The sequence below is a fragment of the Kogia breviceps genome, chromosome 2, assembly GCF_026419965.1.
Source record: "Kogia breviceps isolate mKogBre1 chromosome 2, mKogBre1 haplotype 1, whole genome shotgun sequence".
Lineage (NCBI taxonomy): Eukaryota > Metazoa > Chordata > Mammalia > Artiodactyla > Physeteridae > Kogia > Kogia breviceps.
Genome location: NC_081311.1, coordinates 195,251,078 through 195,268,828, shown reverse-complemented (window position 1 = coordinate 195,268,828; position 17,751 = coordinate 195,251,078). Strand labels below are relative to the sequence as shown.

The 17,751-nt window shown below is 47.7% G+C and overlaps 1 protein-coding gene across 1 annotated transcript in view; it reads right to left on the bottom strand.

Moving 5' to 3' along the window:
* SAG (S-antigen visual arrestin) overlaps positions 1 to 10,265 on the bottom strand; it is a 29,306-nt gene extending 19,041 nt beyond the window's left edge. Inside the window, exons 1-4 of the mRNA XM_059054393.2 lie at positions 10,172 to 10,265; positions 6,643 to 6,703; positions 3,840 to 3,884; positions 1,530 to 1,723 (exon numbers count right to left, since the gene is read on the bottom strand). Of these exons, the coding sequence (XP_058910376.1) occupies positions 1,530 to 1,723; positions 3,840 to 3,884; positions 6,643 to 6,703; positions 10,172 to 10,246 (375 nt within the window). The 5' untranslated portion in view covers positions 10,247 to 10,265. The remainder of the gene's footprint in view (positions 1 to 1,529; positions 1,724 to 3,839; positions 3,885 to 6,642; positions 6,704 to 10,171) is intronic.
* Positions 10,266 to 17,751: the final 7,486 nt, after the last annotated feature.

Here is a 17,751-nt window from a genome sequence, read left to right as displayed (position 1 = left end):
GTCCATTCGCTCCATAGGCTACACTATTAGAAAGGGAATGGTCAGGTCAAAATCATATTTTCAAGGTTGTGATATATGTTGACATGTTATCTCCAAAAGGTTCCATCGCTTCAAACTCCCGGTCCCAGTGCCTGGGAGCGCCCAGGACCACACAACTTTAAGTGATTTTTTTTTAAAGCTGTTATAAAATACAACTAACATAGGGACTTCCCTGGTGGTCCAGTGGTTAAGACTCTGCGCTCCCGGGCTTCCCTGGTGGCGCAGTGGTTGAGAATCCACCTGCCGATGCAGGGGACACGGGTTCGGGCCCTTGTCTGGGAAGATCCCACATACCGCGGAGCGGCTGGGCTGCTGTGAGCCACGGCCACTGGACTGGGTCTGCGCGTCTAGAGGCCACAACAGTGAGAGGCCTGCATACCGCAAAAAAAAAAAAAAAAAAAAAAAAAGACTCTGCGCTCCCAATACAGGGGGCCCAGGTTCCATCCCTGGTCAGGGAACTAAGATCCCACATCCCACATGTTGCATAGCATGGCCAAAAAAAAAAAAAAAATATATATATATATATATATATATATCCCTAACGTAAAAGTTACTATTTTAAGTGTACAGTTCAGTGGCATTGAGCACATTTGCATTGTCCTGCAATGATCCCCAGCACCCATTTCCAGAACTGTTTCATCATCCCAAACTGAAGCTCTGTACCCATTAAACATTAATCCCTCAATTCCATCCTCCCCCAATTCCCTGGAGACCACCGGGCTACTTTCTGTCTCTACGAATTTAACTCCTCTGGGTCCCTCATATAAGTGAAATCACAGAGTATTTGTCCTTATGTGGCTGGCTTATTTCACTTAACATAATATTTTCAAGGTTCATTCATGTTATAGCTTGTGTCAGAATTTCCTGCCTTTTTAAGCCTGAACCACATAACTCTGGAGGAATATATAATCTCAAGACCTGTAAACATGCGAGTGAAGAGGGTGACAGCCGCTACCCCGACAGTGAGCTCAGGCCCAAGTCTTCAGAGGCAGGAACACTGGCCCCGTGGTAGCCAGGTTCCATCAGGGGAGACTCGGGCCACGAGAGGGGCGAAGGGGTTTCTCTACAGTGACCCTCCAAGCTCTCTGGTCAAGGCTACGGAGGACGACTCATTTCACTAACATCTCCTGTCTGGCAGGGAACTCTTTCCTGCTTAGAAACTCCTCGAGGCAACCGAGGGGCACTTCTTGCTTTTTATAGCCGAGCAAGTGAAGGCATAACATGCACGTATAATTAGGTGGTCGGATGCAGGGAAATATTTAAACCGTAGGTTGAAACGGTGCCTTCAAAGGCCGGGAGGCTGTTTTCAAGGACTTAAAAAAAGACAATCACAGCCCATGAAATCTAGAATTTCCTCCAAGGGTGCAATTTGCAGGCCCGCAGATGTGAAGTCGTGACTCTGGCCCCTGGCCTTCGCTGCTGGTCCCATCATAAGGTGCTGTGGGTGAAGGAAGCGGTGCGAGGAAGTGCAGGGTCGAGTCGGCACCCACCGTGAGCAGGAAGGGGTACGTGTGGTCCCCTAGCTTCTTGATCAGGCTCTCCTGTAGCTTCGTGAGGGTTCCCAAGGCCTCCACAGGAGGGAACAGCTGGACCTGGGTGAAGTACAGGTCCCTGCGGAACTTCAGGCCGATCACATCGATGTCCTCCCGGCCGTACCGGAAGGCGCAGGTCAGAGAGACGTACACTGGAAGGGAGACAAGAAGGGGTAGGCTTGCCCCGTTGGCGGGCTTGGCGCCCCTGCCTGGGCTGACACTGCCTTCCGGTCTCAACATTCCACCTTCAGCATCTCAGTAAGGACCTGAGAACCTTACTACCCAGCTGGCCTTTCCCTCTGGCCTGCGTTGGTTACTCGAAAGAGCCCGTGTCTGAGCGCTGGGAGGCTCCTCCCATGAGCCACATTATTTAGCCTCCTGTCTCTATGGTTTCCCTCATCCTCCCACCCCCTCCCCTTGATGTACCAGCTCAGTGAGCTCAGGAGGTTTTTAAACAGCGTGAGTTCACTTGGGTTCTGAGGGCGGAAGGTCTGGATGGAGTTGAGAGCGAAGGTAAGAAGCAGAGGAAGGGCTTCCCTGGTGGCGCAGTGGTTAAGAATCCACCTGCCAGTGCAGGGGACACGGGTTCGAGCCCTGGTCCGGGAAGATCCCACGTGCCGCGGAGCAACTAAGCCCGCGCGCCACAACTACTGAGCCTGCGCTCTAGAGCCCACGAGCCACAACTACTGAAGCCTGTGCACCTAGAGCCTGTGCCCTGAAACAAGAGAAGCCACTGCAGTGAGAAGCCCACGCACTGCAACAAAGAGCAGCCCCCGTTTGCTGCAACTAGAGAGAAAGCCCGCGCGCAGCAACGAAGACCCAACGCAGCCCAAAATAAATAAATAAATTTATTAAAAAATCAGAAAAGCAGAGGGAAACCGTGCTAGGGAACAAAACAGATGAGTGCCTGAGCTGGATGGGGCCTCGAGGGAACTGAGCGGGGGCTCAGGGACCAGGTGGAGAGGTGACACCAACTCCGAGAGGAAGTCTTCTTTTCACACCGCTCAGAAACTTAACTGAGCTTTCTCTAAATCAATCAGCGCTTCTGAAAATTCACTGTGGTTACACAGATGTAAATTGTGCCCCCAGTGGACCAAAGGAATTATATGAAACTACACATGTTTTGAGGATGGACTGCTTACAACTGTCGTTAATGTGGTAAATAAAACCACACGAAGTGCTCCCCCCAAGTCCTCGGTAGCTGTTGGTTGAGGATTTTGTCTGTGTCTGCCTCAAGAGTAATTAATTGCCCCTTGGCGCTAAGCCCAGAAGAGCCACTGATCCCTTGCTTATCCCTCATTCAAAGTTTGTAAGAGGAAGGTGCCCAGAGATGACCTGGTTTTACGCCTCCCTCTCCAGGCAGCGCGTTCCTGGCCAAGGGCGCGTGGGCTTTGGGGGCTGGAACTGGGCTCCGCCTGGTGTAAGAGAGGAGCAGGGCACCCAGGAGGAAGCTGGAGACAGCAGAGGGGGGCGATTTCCAGCCTGTTTCTGCCACGTCCCCTGGATGCTGTGGGCCCTACATCTGACATACTCCATGGGCACATGCAGGGCTAGGAACAAGTCCTTGCTAGTTGCTGGAGCTACCACTCGAAAAGCCATGTTTAGAATGGAACTGAGCCAGTGACGTTACACGACTGGTTTTTGTTTGTTTGTTTTTGACACGCCACGTGGCACAGCAGATGGGATTTTAGTTCCCCGATGAGGGATCAAACCCAGGGCCCCGGCAGTGAGAGCGCCGAGTCCTAACCACTCGACCGCCAGGGAACTCCCTACACGACTGTGGTTAGTACCAAATTGCCTGCCACACGTAGCAACTGCCAGATACCTTTGAGGGGGCTGTGCTGCCGTGGTCCAGAACACCAGGCTCAGCATAAAGACTCTGCCTTCCCGCAGCCTCAATGTCCTGCTTTTCGGATAAACCCAGAAAGGAGCCCTCTTGAGTCTGCCCTGACACAGAACGGCAGGACACGGGGCAAGCCGCAGTCCGTGGAGCCGGCAGACCAGGGCTCCGGGCTCTGTCTGCCGTTCCTTATCCAGCCACCTCGGACAAGTGGCTTCCCCGAGTCTCCCCCTCCATCTGGAAGATGCGGACGGTGAGCTCTGGTGGGAATGGGGCCCGTGTCTTGAGGATCGTACGAGGGAATGTGGGTGAAAGGGCCTGGCAGAGAGAACGCGTGTGCAAGAGCTTCCCCGCCCCTCCTCGCACACACGTGCCCCCTTCCCGCAGCCAGACCACTGCTCCCCGGAGGACAAGAAGCTCTGCCTCACCTCTCTTTCCCTTCACGAGCTCAGGATCCACCAGCACGACACCATCTAAACCAAGAGAGAGAGAAGAGTGAGGGTGAAGGACGTGAAAGAGACTGGAAGCTTCTGGAAGTGTGTGTGTATACATATATAGATCACATGTAATCCATGTTCATGACAGGAAAACTAGAAAGGGAAGCTAAGCAAAGAGAAAACAAAGTCACCTCCACTTGAGATACCCAGAGATACCCATTGTCAACATATCGGTACAGAATGATTTTCCAGATGTAGACACATTTATATGAATATGTTTTGCTAAAAAAATGAGATCCTACTATACATATTGTTAATTGCTTTCCACATTCAACTATATATTGCAAACACATATTCATACTATTCATTCATACACACACATATAATATGTACTAATCTTTTTTAAAATTTGATTGATTGATTGATCTTTGGCTGCGTTGGGTCTTCATTGCTGTGCGCGGGCTTTCTCTAGTTGCGGCGAGCGGGGGCTATACTTCGTGGCGGTGCACGGGCTTCTTATTGCTGTGGCTTCTCTTGTTGCAGAGCACGGGCTCTAGGCACGTGGGCTTCAGTAGTTGCAGCACGTGGGCTCAGTAGTTGTGGCTCATGGGCTCTAGAGCGCGGGCTCAGTGTTTGTGGAACACGGGCTTACGTGCTCTGTGGCATGTGGGATCTTCCCGAACCGGGGATCGAACCCGTGTCCCCTGCATTGGCAGGAGGATTCTAAACCACTGCGCCACCAGGGAAGTCCCACGTACTAATCATTTTAATGGCCACACATTTGCTCCATTGAACAGGTGTTCCATAAATTATTTAATCAACCCCCTCTTGTTAGGGCATTTAGGATGTTTCTGATTTTGCCCGTTATAATTAATATTGCAGTGAACATCCTTACAGATAAATCTCTATCCACGGTAGAATTGAGTTTGGCTTTCGATAACATACTGACTCTGCCAAGTGACCTTCTAGAAAGTGCTTTTTGCTGAAGGACATGCTCATCCCAGTGCCTAAAAATGCCAGTCTTTTACACTCTTATTTTTAAAAAGAGGACAATTTGAGTTGAAGTAATTATAGATTCACAGGAATTTACAAAGATAGTACAGAGAGGTCCTCAGGTATCCTTTATCCAGTTTCTTCCAATGGTTACATCTTAGATAATCACAGTACAATCTCAAAACCAGGAGGTTGACATGGGTACAGTGTGTGTATGGTTCTAAGTCATATTATCAAATGGAGATTTGTGTAACCAGCACTGCAATCTGGATACAGAACTGTTCCCTCACCATAAAGATCTCCCTCTTGGGCTATCCCTTTGCAGTCACACCCACTTGCCTCTCCCCACCATCCTTCGCCCTCAGCAACCACTATTCAGTTTTCCTTTTCTATAACGTTGTCACCTCTAAGATGTTATATAAATGGAATCATACAGTATATGGCCTCCTGAGGTTGGCTTTTTCCACTCATTACGGTGTCCTTGAGACCCACAAGCTGTTGCATGGATTGGTAGTTCAATCTTTTTCACTGCTGAGTAGTGTTCCAAGGCATGGATATGGCCCAGGTTGTTTAATCTTATTCACCTATTGAGAGACATTTAGGTTCTTTCCAGTTTGGAGCTATTACAAACAAAGCTGCTGTGAACAGTCATGTACAAGTTTTGTGTGGACGTAAAGTTTTCATTTCTCTGGCATAAATGTCCAGGAATGCAACTGCTGGGTCATATGAGAAGTATATGTTTAGCTTTTAAAGAAACTGCCAAAACTATTTTCCAGAGTGGCTGTTCCATTTTACATTCCCATTACCATCAGCAATGTATGAGTGATGCAGTTTCTCTACATCCTTGCCAGCATTTGGTATGGTCACTATTTTTAATTTCAGCCATACTGACAGGCATATAATGATATTTCATTGTGGTTTTAATTTGCATTTCCCTAACGACTAATGTTGTTGAACACTTTTCTTTTCTTTTTTTTTTTTTTTTAGAAATGAAATCAGGTCTTTTTTTTTTCCTTTGGCTGCGCTGGGTCTTCATTGCTGCGTGCGGGCTTTCTCTAGTTGCGGTGAGCGGGGGCTACTCTTCCTTGCAGTGCACGGGCTTCTCATTGCTGTGGCTTCTCTTGCTATGGAGCACGGGCTCTAGGCACGCAGGCTTCAGTCGTTGTGGTTCACAGGCTCAGTAGTTGTGGCGCACGGGCTTAGTTGCTCCGCGGCATGTGGGATCTTCCCGGACCAGGGCTTGAACCCGTGTCCCCAGCATTGGCAGGCAGATTCTTAACCACTGCACCACCAGGGAAGTCCTGAACGTTTTTCTTTTTCTTTTTTTTTTTTTTGTTGTTGAACATTCTTCTATGTGCTCATTTGCCACCTTTATATTTTCTTTAATGAAATGCCTTTTCATGTTGTTTGTTTATTTTCTAATTGGATTTTTAAAAAAACTGGTGAGTTTTGAATGTTCTTTATCTAGAAATGAGTTCTTTGTCTCATTTAAAATTGTCTCCAATCAGCCAGTGGCACCTTGATGATGTTTTAATTTGCATTTCTTTGATCAGATTATTAATGAAGCCAATTGAAAAAACACAAAACTAGTGGTTGTCTGATGACTTAAAGGAAAACTAGCATTAAAATCTCACCCCAGGAGACTTCCACGGCAGTCCAGTGGTTAAGACTCTGTGCATCCACTGCAGGGGGCATGGGTTCGATCCCTGGTCGGGGAACTAAGATCCCGCATGCCGCGCGACACGACCAATAAATAAATAAATAAATTAAAAAAAAAAACCTCACCCCAAACTCAACTTACCAACAGGCTCTACTTGGTCAACATGGTCTATATAGTCTCTCTTCCCCAAGTAGATGGTCACCTGTGGGAAGAACAGGTATGGATTCTAAATGGCCAAAGAACACTAAGGTATTCATGTTAAAAATCAGTAGCAACCAGCTTGTCCACCACCTCCTCTCTCCCTGCTTGGCTGTAGGCGGACGCAGTGGATTGCAGGCAAGCTGCGATCTTCCTCAACCTCATAAAGTGCTCCAAGGAATTCTTCCCACCCCCTTGGACAGTTCCCTGTTCTCCCCACCTTTTCCCATCAAGCCCAGGTCGGATATCAACCAGGTAAACTTGTTGAATTCATTGATGATACTTTAGTGGAAAGTTATGCCTATGCATACGAGGCCCCTGTCAGCTATTTGCATGTTAAGCCTTTTATTTCTAGCTGTGAATGAAAGGTTTCTCCTCCTTGTTAGAAGAATTTCTGATTAAGAGGCAGATGTTCTGGAGTCCCTGAAATCCTCTCAGGTGAGCAGCTATACAGATAAACCTGAACCCATGCCCTGAAGAAGGGGGGAAGGGGTCCTGGATGGGAAGAGATGACCATGTCTCAGTCCTTGTCCTATCTGTTCCAATGCCCCTGGCAGCAAAGGTCTCTTTACCAACCCCCTTTGTGGGAGAGCATGGGTTGGGTTCACCACCACTCACCACTTTAACCCGCAGCACTGTGACTACCGTGATGGTAAGAATTATCTTATTCACCTTTCAGCCATCACAGTAGCTAGTGTAGTATCCGGTACATACAGGAATTAAATCAACATTTGCAAAGTACACCAATGAGCGAGTGCATGGACCCTGGCTAGCCTCCTTCTTCCCTAAGCCTCTGAAACTCATATTTTTATTTCCAAGAACACTCAAAATAATTTTTGTTGGCATTGTATCATCTCCTGTATCTACCCCCTCATAGCAGTATCCTGGAGTGGATCTCTATGGCTTCCCGGTTATTTGTGTTATTGAGGCTGAAGCACCTGAAGGACAGCATAGCCACGTGATCGGGATGGGGGCAGGGAGTTAGATGGTGAAAGCTGCTTTCTGGGCAAAAAACTTCAGTGTGTACAAAGCCCAGAGCCAAGAGGATGCTTCTGGAACTGCCAATGGTTTTGTCTGTGGGTGAATGGCCTCCAAATGGGCATGCAAGTTGATGCCAGAAAGGGTCTTATAGGACCGGACCCTAAAGAACCTAGGAGGACGTGGAAGCATTTGAAGCAGGATTGAAAGGCCTGCAATTAAACAGCTTGTAGTGCTTGTCATGTATCGGGCACCAAGCTAAGTACAGTGACTACATCATTTCATTTAATCCTCACAACTACTCTTTGAGCTAAGGATTAAGCCCATTTTATAGAGGAGAACGCTGAGACTTTGGTTGCATTGGCAGCGAAGTGGAGAAGGGATTGGCAAAGGGAAAGCTGGTAGTGGTCAGGAGGAGGGAGGACTGAGAGTGAACGGGAGGGGAGAAGGTAGGTGGAGAGCACATGTCTCCTTTTTCAAGCTTTGGCTGTGAAGGATGGAGAGCTAGAAAGGGGACGGGGTCAAGAGGGAGTTTGTTGTCCTTGTTGCTGTTGTTGCTGTTTTTAAGATGCATGAGGTGGGTACTTGTTTTCATGCTCAGGCCAAGTACTGGTAGAGAGGGAGAGGCTGCACATAGCCCCGGAGGGAGGCTGATGGCGGAGGACCCTAAGAAGGTGGTGGACCATGCCCCAGGCTGTAAGCAGCATGAACCTCAATGGAAGAAACAGCACCTCTTCTGCTGCAATTGGAAGGGGAGGGAAGAGACAGGAGCAGGTAGAGAAGTGGGGCTGGATGATGTGAGGCTGCAGCCCACCTGCTGCTTGCAAACCCCATAGATACGAGCCCCATCTGCCTGGATAAACATCATCAAGTGTAGGGAGTCCCCTGGTGGCCTAGTGGTTAGGATTCCGGGCTTTCACTTCCGCCGCCTGGGTTTAATCCCTGATGGGGCGGGGAAGTGAGATCCCACAAGCCACAGGGTGAGGTCAAAAAAAAAAAAAGAAAAAAAGTCACCAATTGTGTCCAGGGTCCCATGTGGTTGTGTAGTAAGAGGAGACCACCCCAGAGGACGATTCTTTTTCCTTTTTTTCCCCAGTTTTATTGAGATATAATTGACATAGTGTATAAGTTTAAGGTGTACAACATAACGAAGTATGTATAAATTGCGAAGCGATAACCACAATATATTTAGTTAACATCCATCACAGAGGATGACTCTTGATTGGCCAGATCCAATTCTTTTGGCTCGGGATGGCTTTAAGGTGGGCATGTGACCCAGTTTTGACCAATGAGATAGAGAAGTCTGCTGGAGAGAAATATCACCTTACCCTTAAGAGACCCCAGGAAGCAACAGCCTTTTCCTTCTGCTAGAAGAAAGTGAGGGTAAGGCACCTGAAGCTGGGGCAGCCATCTTGCCACCAGCCAGAGGATGAAAATCACCAAAGAGGGCCGAGTGGAGAGACTCACAGAGAAACACCCCCAGAGCCCCGGCACACCACACCTGCAGCCAGACAAAACTTGCCGTTGAAATGATCCTAATACGTGACATGGTAACTGATGAATTATGTTTTCCTCCTATATACAAAAGTTCTAAATGTCCCAGGTCAGAGATGGCTATCTATTTGTGAGGAAGAAAAAAGTGAGAAAATGATACGGCCCAGCAGGGGTGCTTTCTTTCTTCTTTTTCCAGAAGTTAAGATAAAGTACACTGGAAAGACACAAGTTGGAAGAGAGGTGGGAGGATGAAAGTTTGAGGGGTACCCAGCTTGTCTCCCCAGAGAATCAGAGGACTTGATGAAAATGGTGAAGATCCTCAGCGAGGGAGGGGAGAGGTAGGGAGTGTCCCTGTGCAAAGCCTGATTCTCTCGTGAGGCACAAAAGCATCAGAGAGTTTCTTTCGGGCGCAGTATGTATAGGCTTCAGAAGTCAACTAGAAGAATGACCTAGAACCACATTGTCCAATACGACAGCTGCTAGCGCCAGGTGGCCACCAGCACTCGAACATGGCCACTCCAAGCTGACGTGCTATAAATGTAGAACACACATCAGGTTTGAACAACTTAGAAGACGAAAGTAAAATACGTCGTTAATAATTTGTATATCATTTACATGTTGAAATGATAGTTTTCTGATATATTGAGTTAAATAAAATATAGTATTAAAATGAATTCCCCGTTTCTTCTTACTTTTTTTTTTTTTTTTTTTCGGTACGTGGGCCTCTCACTGTTGTGGCCTCTCCCATCACGGAGCACAGGCTCTGGATGTGCAGGCTCAGTGGCCATGGCCCACGGGCCCAGCTGCTCCGCGGCATGTGGGATCCTCCTGGACCGGGGCACGAACCCGCGTCCCCTGCATCGGCAGGCGGACTCTCAGCCACTGCGCCACCAGGGAAGCCCGACCTCACAAGATTTTGATGTTGATTATGTCTATTCGAAAAAGCTCCTTTTTTTAAAAAAATGATTACTACTAAGCCCCTCACCTCTGTACTACTTACCGATTTGTCCCGGGAGATCTTCTTGAAAATAACGTGGTTTGGTGTAGACTTACTGTCCTGCACGTTGGCCTCCATGTTATCTGTCCCTGGCAGTTTCTTCCCCTTGGGGTGTTATGTCAGGTTTCAGAGGGCTAGGAAAAGGTAAAATCATCTTAAATATAAAGTCAAGAACATTCTGTGAATAAAACCCATACATGAGATGCTGTACATCCATCAGACATTTCCTTCTACCTGCCTCAATATCCACATTTGACTAAATAAGGCCTTCGACTAGTTTGTATTTTACTACAGTGTCCTTTTTTTTTTTTTTAAGGTGTTTTATTTTTCCTGATAAGCCTCAGACATTTCTCAGCAAAGCTCACCAGGACGTCCAGATAGATTCCAATGAGAAGGGTTTACTTTGAGACTAAGCCTTGGTATCGTCACACTAAGCCAGATTGAATTTAAAATTCTATCTTGATGATATATTACAGCAATTAAAATAGAAAAAGTCCCTGCAAACCACAGCATAACCACTTCACGAATATCATTTAAAAAATACGTTAAATCCCCAAAAGTTCTGTTCAGCGATTCATACTAAGCAGTGCTTTCCCTTTCCTGCCGTCTCTCACCGCCCCCCAGCTTTACCCACAACAAAGAGGCCATCTGAGCTGTCTGGAGCTCAGCATGCTCCTTAACAAGCGACCTCCATGGGAACTGCACAGAAAAGGTGAAACTGGGACAGACTGACACACGAAAATGCCAGTCCTCCTGGCCCTGGCTCTTCCCTGTGCCCTGCCCTGAGTTTCCGAGAAGGCTTGTTCGAGGGTGACCGCATACCTTTGGGCAACCAGCTGGGACGGTCCCAGGAGGTGAGGAGAGGGTCTCTGTGTCCTCCGGGGTGAGCAGGCAGCCAGCCCTTGCTCCGTCTAACCAGATGACCCCACTTGGGCGCTGGCTGGCTGTGTGGGGAATTTGTAGGGAATCTGGAGAGGGTGCCCACACCCAGGTCTCAATGTCTAGAAGCCAAATCCCACTTAAGGAATAGAGTGGCAACTGGATTAGTGCTGAGACGGGCGAAATGGTAGTTTCAGCAGTTCAAAGCATTAGACAAGGGGCCAGAGGGGCTCCCAGCGCAGGGCTGTCAAGCTTGAGTGGGGAAGGCTTGGGGGAGGGATGACAGCTAAACGAGAGCTATTTTATCTTAACCCACTTTGGGTTCTGGAAATAGACTGATTATCCCTTCACTCCTGGTATCACCAGGAGAAGGGATTTTCAAGAGCTCAACCAAATTGATTAAACTCAGCAGGCAGCTAATGCAACCTTGGGGGTGGGGATATAAACAAAAAGGTCAAGGAGAAATGTCAGCCTCAAGATAAACCCTGGTGTTATGCAAGCCAAACTAGTCACGTCCCTCGTCCCTCTCCTCCACCCTACGTGCTATTGATTACATCACGAGTCCTGTCAATTTGCCCCCAGCGTCTCCCGGATCTTAGTCCTCCCATACCCAGCACTGCCTCTTGAGTCCATACCAGCCCCTTTGTTTTCCTGGTCTGACTACATCCTTCTCCATGCTGCAGAGGGGGCTTCCAAGCCCTGAGCAGTCACCCCCCTGCTCAGCATCTCGCCTTGCTCTCAGCTACAGGACACAACTTTAAAGCCACACGCTCGAGCCTCTGCCTGCCGTTCCCCACCTCCCTGTACCGCACTCCCGCTGTTTGTTTTTGCCTGCAACCATCCTCTTCTCCTTTCCTCCTTGACTCTTTTCATCCTTCAGATTCCAGCTCAAGAGTCAATTCCTCAGGAGAGCCTTCCCCAACCTCTCCCACTAGGTTGGAGGCACTATTGCATTCGATGCTTGTACAGGAGATGATTTTACGGTCTCTCTTCCCATACTTGACTCTAGGCTTCATGACGTCAGGGATCCATGCCGTTTTGTTTCCCTTGCCATCTTTGTATTCCAGTGCCCAGAACAGCATACTCAGGGAATGATGCATGGGATGGTGCGGCCACCAACACATATATGTACTGGACTTGAGCTGGTGTCTGGGAGTGAATCCAGTCTAAGCAGAAAGTGACGTTTGGGGTGTTAGCATCTATCGAAACACTCCGGTGGCTTCCCACCTAAGTCTGGATAATGTCTGCAAGGCCCTGCATGATCTGTCCCCATTCTTCCCACCTCGCCCACTTTGCTCCAGTTCACTGGCCTCTTTGCTTTTCTTCAAACCTGCCTCAGGGCCTTTGCATTTACTGTTTCCTCTTCTGGAACACTTTTCCCACAGACAGTCACTTGGCTCACTTCCTTAATTCCTTTGGGTCTTTACTTCAATGCCACCCTATCCATCTATAGCCTATTGTGTACCATCTCACCCAACACTTCTGTCCTCCTTCTCTGCATTACCTTTCCCTGTAGCACTTACCAGCATCTGACATAAAAGATAATTTATCTCGTTCATTGTCTGTCCCCCCACCCCAACGTAAGTTCCAGGACTGTAGAGATTTATGCCTGTTTTGTTCCCACCCCACCTCCAGGATCTAGGACAGGGACTCAATGGATTTTGAGCAAATCGATGAGTCACTGCATTGCAACAGTAAAATGGCTGGCAATAGCTGAAGCTGGGAAAAATTCTAATTTCTAAGGGAGAAAACTTTAAAAATTTTTAACGGAGGAATGCCAGCTAATAAATGCAAAGGGAATGACAGGGCTTCCCTGGTGGCGCAGTGGTTGGGAATCCGCCTGCCGATGCAGGAGACGCGGGTTCGTGCCCTGGTCCGGGAGGATCCCACATGCCGCGGAGCGGCTGGGCCCGTGAGCCATGGCCGCTGGGCCTGTGCGTCCGGAGCCTGTGCTCCGCAACGGGAGAGGCCGCAACAGTGAGAGGCCCGCATACCGCAAAAAAAAAAAAAAAAAAGGGAATGACAGAACTGGAAAAACATCATTTGACACACTCTGATGCCTTTTTATTTTCTGTAATTCAGATGCTTTGACATCTGAGGCTTTGCTGACCCTGGAGAGACTGCCATTCCAAGGCTAGCTCTTTCCTAGAGAGAATAAATGACTGCTTTTCATATGCGAACCAACCAACTCAGAGCCCATACACCCCAAAGGCCTCCTTTCCTCCTTTGTTGGGCTCTCACACTCTGAGCCACTACTGCCCTGCCCTAGTCACCCTGGGGCCAGGTATCAGACAACTGGAGACAGCCCCTGCACTCCAGGGCCTGCTGAAGTAAATAGCTAATCTTAAGTCTGCTTATCCTATCTCACCGGTTCTTTCCCATGGAAACCACGAAAGAACTCTTGCCCATGTTTCCTCCTTGATCCTTCTACCTACTGACTGGCCCTGGTGCTTCCCCGCATGGCCTGCCCCCTCTTTTTGGTAACTATAACAAACTATCTTTTCAATGGCAATTGTCTCCAGATCTGTTGAACTCGGACATAGCTGAATAATGGTAAAACTTAACGTTTTAAAACACTGATGACATTATTGACTCAGACAAGGATTCTTTATTGGTGCGAAAATCATTAGGTGAAGAGTTGAAGGGGAAATGGTTATTCCTATGACACCAAAGTGATGCCATATGGATCATGACTCTTCACAAGGTGCAAGCCAAACTATACAACACGGGATCAGCCACAGTCCAATGTCAATCTTAGCATCACAAATGGTGTCAACCAATGTGATGTGTCACCTTGCAGCAGCTGGAATCCATCAAGCCTTTAGACATCACTTCTGGTTTATAGGAAGTACAAGGAATAGCTGAATGAGACCACAAGAGAGCTACCAGATGAATGTAGAAAGTGGCTGATCTCTTTCATAAGTCAATGTCACAGAAAAGAGATGCATTAGATTAAGACACTTAAGGGACTCAACATCCAGATGTACTGTGTGTTCCCAATTGGACAAACAGGATGTACAGTACATTACTGGCCTTCTGGGAAAATCTGAATATGGTCTAATAATGTATCAGTAATATGTCATACGAGCTCTGACAGGCAGGATGGAAATTACTGGCCTAGGAAGGTAGAGATTGTGACTGATTGAAGAAGGTCATAGGATGGTATGTACAGTATGATCACATTTTGCAAACACACAAATCTACGTATGGATATATGTGCGCACACGAGTTATCGTACACGCTATATGCATAATCTACGAGGACAGACACCAAAGAGCTGACACCGGTGGTCTGTGTGAAGGGAATGTTAGGTTTTGTTTTGAAGAAATCTTTTCTTGTCCCTTAAGAGAGAAAAAAAAGGAAGAAAAATGACTGGGGCCCTTCACCCAGTGTCCCCATCAGAAGGGCTGCCCTGAGCTGTGGGTGCTCCTGGGACCCCCGTTCTCCTGCAGCTGTGTTAGCGCCAGGCCCCCAAGGGTGCAGCTCTCAGTCACTGACCTGCCAACGCTGGGCAGGTAGGAAAATCTGGGGTGGGCTGCATGCCAGACCTCACTCTTTTTGGAAACGGTAGTCTCTGGTAGTCATTTGCAGCCCCTGGTCTGTAATGCATTTTTCTCTGCTTGGTGGAGAAATGAGAAGAATAAGGACACTGTTGTCAGTTTTTTTCATAGAACAAAATGTATTCAGTATAAAGGACTGTTCTTTGTTCTAAGGTTATGAAGTTCTAAATGTTTCTTTTTTTTTAATTTGAAGTTTTAGACTTTTAAATATTAAAATGTCCTTCTTCCTCTCAATCTTTATTGAGATATATTTCACATCCAACCACATCTACCCATTTTAAGTGCGTGGTTTGATGATTTTAACCACCACTATGATCAAGACACATTTCCGTCACCCCTAAAAGTTCCCTGGCACCCATTTCAGTCAACTCCTGGTCCCAGGTAACCACTGATTTGCCTTCTGCCATTAGTTTTGCATTTCCTACAATTGATTATGAATTTAAGCATACAGAGAAAAGCTGGAATAGTATAATAAACACCTACATAGTCAACATGGAGATTCGACAATGAACATTTCGCTGCATGTGCTCATCTGTCTCTATTGCTTTTTTCCTTTTGAACCATTTGAAAGTAAATTGCAGACATCATGACAATCACTAAATGTCAGAATGCAGCTGCTAAGCATAAGGACAAAGTGTCCTTCCTTTTACAGAGATGAGTGTAGATGGCAATTTAGAAAAAAAAAATCCTTACTTGGCCAAAATAAAAAGTTATCCACCTCTTTCTACAATTCTTTTAGAAACTTACTGGTCTATTAATTCTCAAAGTCTAAGAACCACTCACTGGCTATATCATACTTGTTTCTCTGGAGTTGGCATCCAGTGAGAAGCAGCTGCGAGTCCTGTGTTTCATTTCCCAACATCAAACGCAGCACCAGCTCGAGGGGGTGGGGGGTCGGGATATGCAGCTAAGAAGCTTAGGGGTTTGGGGCTAGGTTATCGTCTTAGCGGCTTATTAGGGCACATGCGTGAGGAAAACTGGTTCTGTCTGCTAACCGTCAACTACAAAATGAGAACCTTGCCTTAGTTTTACTGAAGCAGCAGAGAGCACTTGACAAGTTTGAGGCTACTGTATTTATGCAGAGGGCCAGGGAATCAGAGCTTTTCAAAGCCACCCTACGGGGCTTCCCTGGTGGCGCAGTGGTTGAGGGTCCGCCTGCTGATGCAGGGGTCACGGGTTCGTGCCCCAGTCCGGGAAGATCCCACAGGCCGCGGAGCGGCTGGGCCTGTGAGCCGTGGCCGCTGAGCCTGCGCGTCCGCGACGGGAGAGGCCGCAGCAGTGAGAGGCCCGCGTACCGCAAAAAAAAAAAAAAAAAAAAAAAAAAAAAAAAATCCACCCTCATTTCAACACGTACCTCTTAGTCAATTGGCCTTAGGAACAGAGGGCTGTTGTTATGGGCTGGGCTGGCTAATGTCTGAAATCATAAATGCAACCCAACAGGCAGAGACCCTTGAAAAACATTTAGTCTACACTCCATCCCTTGCTTTGATCTCTTCTACAATAGTCACAGAAGTTGTTGAATGCTTCCAGGGACGGGGAAATCACTACCACCTTTCTTTGAAATAGCATAAAGTGTGAGAAAATTTTTTGTGAGGATGGAAATCAGCCTCCCTTTTACTTCTCTGCGTTGCTCCAAGTTAATCCAATCTCTTCCACACGTCAGTCTTTCATGATTAAAACACAGGTGCTCAAGCCTCATGGGCACTGGAACCCTCTCACACCCAGACAGATTTCAAATGTCCATCTTGAAGCATCACACTGACACGGTACTCAAAGCTCCAGGTTTCTGTGCAGAAGGCGCAAGTTGTACAAACAGCCCCAGACTGGAGTCCTGGGATCCGTCGCTCTCTGACGAATCCACTGCGATCCTGAGAAACGGGCTTGGCCTCACTGCTATTTCCTTTTCTCCATCTGTAAAAGGGGAGCCCACGAGCTGCCCTGGCTTGCAGGGTCAGGGAAATGCATCAAATGTGCAGACAAGGCCTTGGAAAGGATACTGATGGACGTTCCTTCGTCCTCTTTGAGGTGAGAGCTGCTTCACCCTCTGGTCCTGCCAACATGGGCCCCGACGCTAGAGGCGGTTTCGATGGTAATGAACTTGGAGTTGACCACAAACTGAGCTTACACCTGAAGTTGAGCAGAGCCTTCTGGAGAAGTTTGTTACACACAACGTGTCCCCTCAGATTCACGTGCTGAAGCCCGTTTACCGCCCGGTGTGACGGTATTTAGAGGTGGGGCCTTTGAATGAGGTCATCGGTGTGGTCCTGATCTGACAGGATCTCCACTCTCCTTGTGCACGAACTAGTCTCACGAGCACACAGCTTGGTGGCAGCGAGGCCTCAGGATGAAGTCTACCCGCCAGTGCCTGCCGCTCGGACTTCAGGCTCCGCAAGTGTGAGACACTTCTGTTGTTTAAGCCACTCAGGCTACGGGTTTTTTGTTCTTTTTTAAAAATTTCAATGATGTTTATTAAAGAAGTAATAATAGCATGAACAAATGCAAGGTCTGTGATATCTACCCACGCAGGCTACGGTATTTCATTATGGCAGCCCAAGCTGAGCAAGACGGGGGCCCGCGCTTTTCTACAGACAGATCAACTGCTACCGATCAAACGTTTGGAAGAAAAATGGACACTAATCCAGTTTAAGGAATACGCTTTTTTAAAATAAATACTTAATTTATGTATTTACTTTTGGCTGCGCTGGGTCTCCGTTCCTGTGCGAGGGCTTTCTCCAGTCGCGGCGAGCGGGGGCCACTCTTCATCGTGGTGCGCGTGCCTCTCACTATCGCGGCATCTCCTGTTGCGGAGCACAGGCTCCGGACGGCAGGCTCAGTAGTTGTGGCTCACGGGCCTAGTTGTTCCGCGGCACGTGGGATCTTCCCAGACCAGGGCTCGAACCCGTGTCCCCTGCATTAGCAGGCAGATTCTGAACCACTGCGCCACCAGGGAAGCCCAGGAAAACCCTTTTTTGTTGGAACTAGGTAGAGGTGGTGCTCGTACAACACTGTGAACGTGCTAAATGCCATTGTTCAGTTTAAAATGACTAATTTTATGTTATCTGAATTTCAACTCAGTATATTTAAAAATAGTAGAAAAAAATAATTTTTACATTGTGACCCAGTACATACACACATATATATACA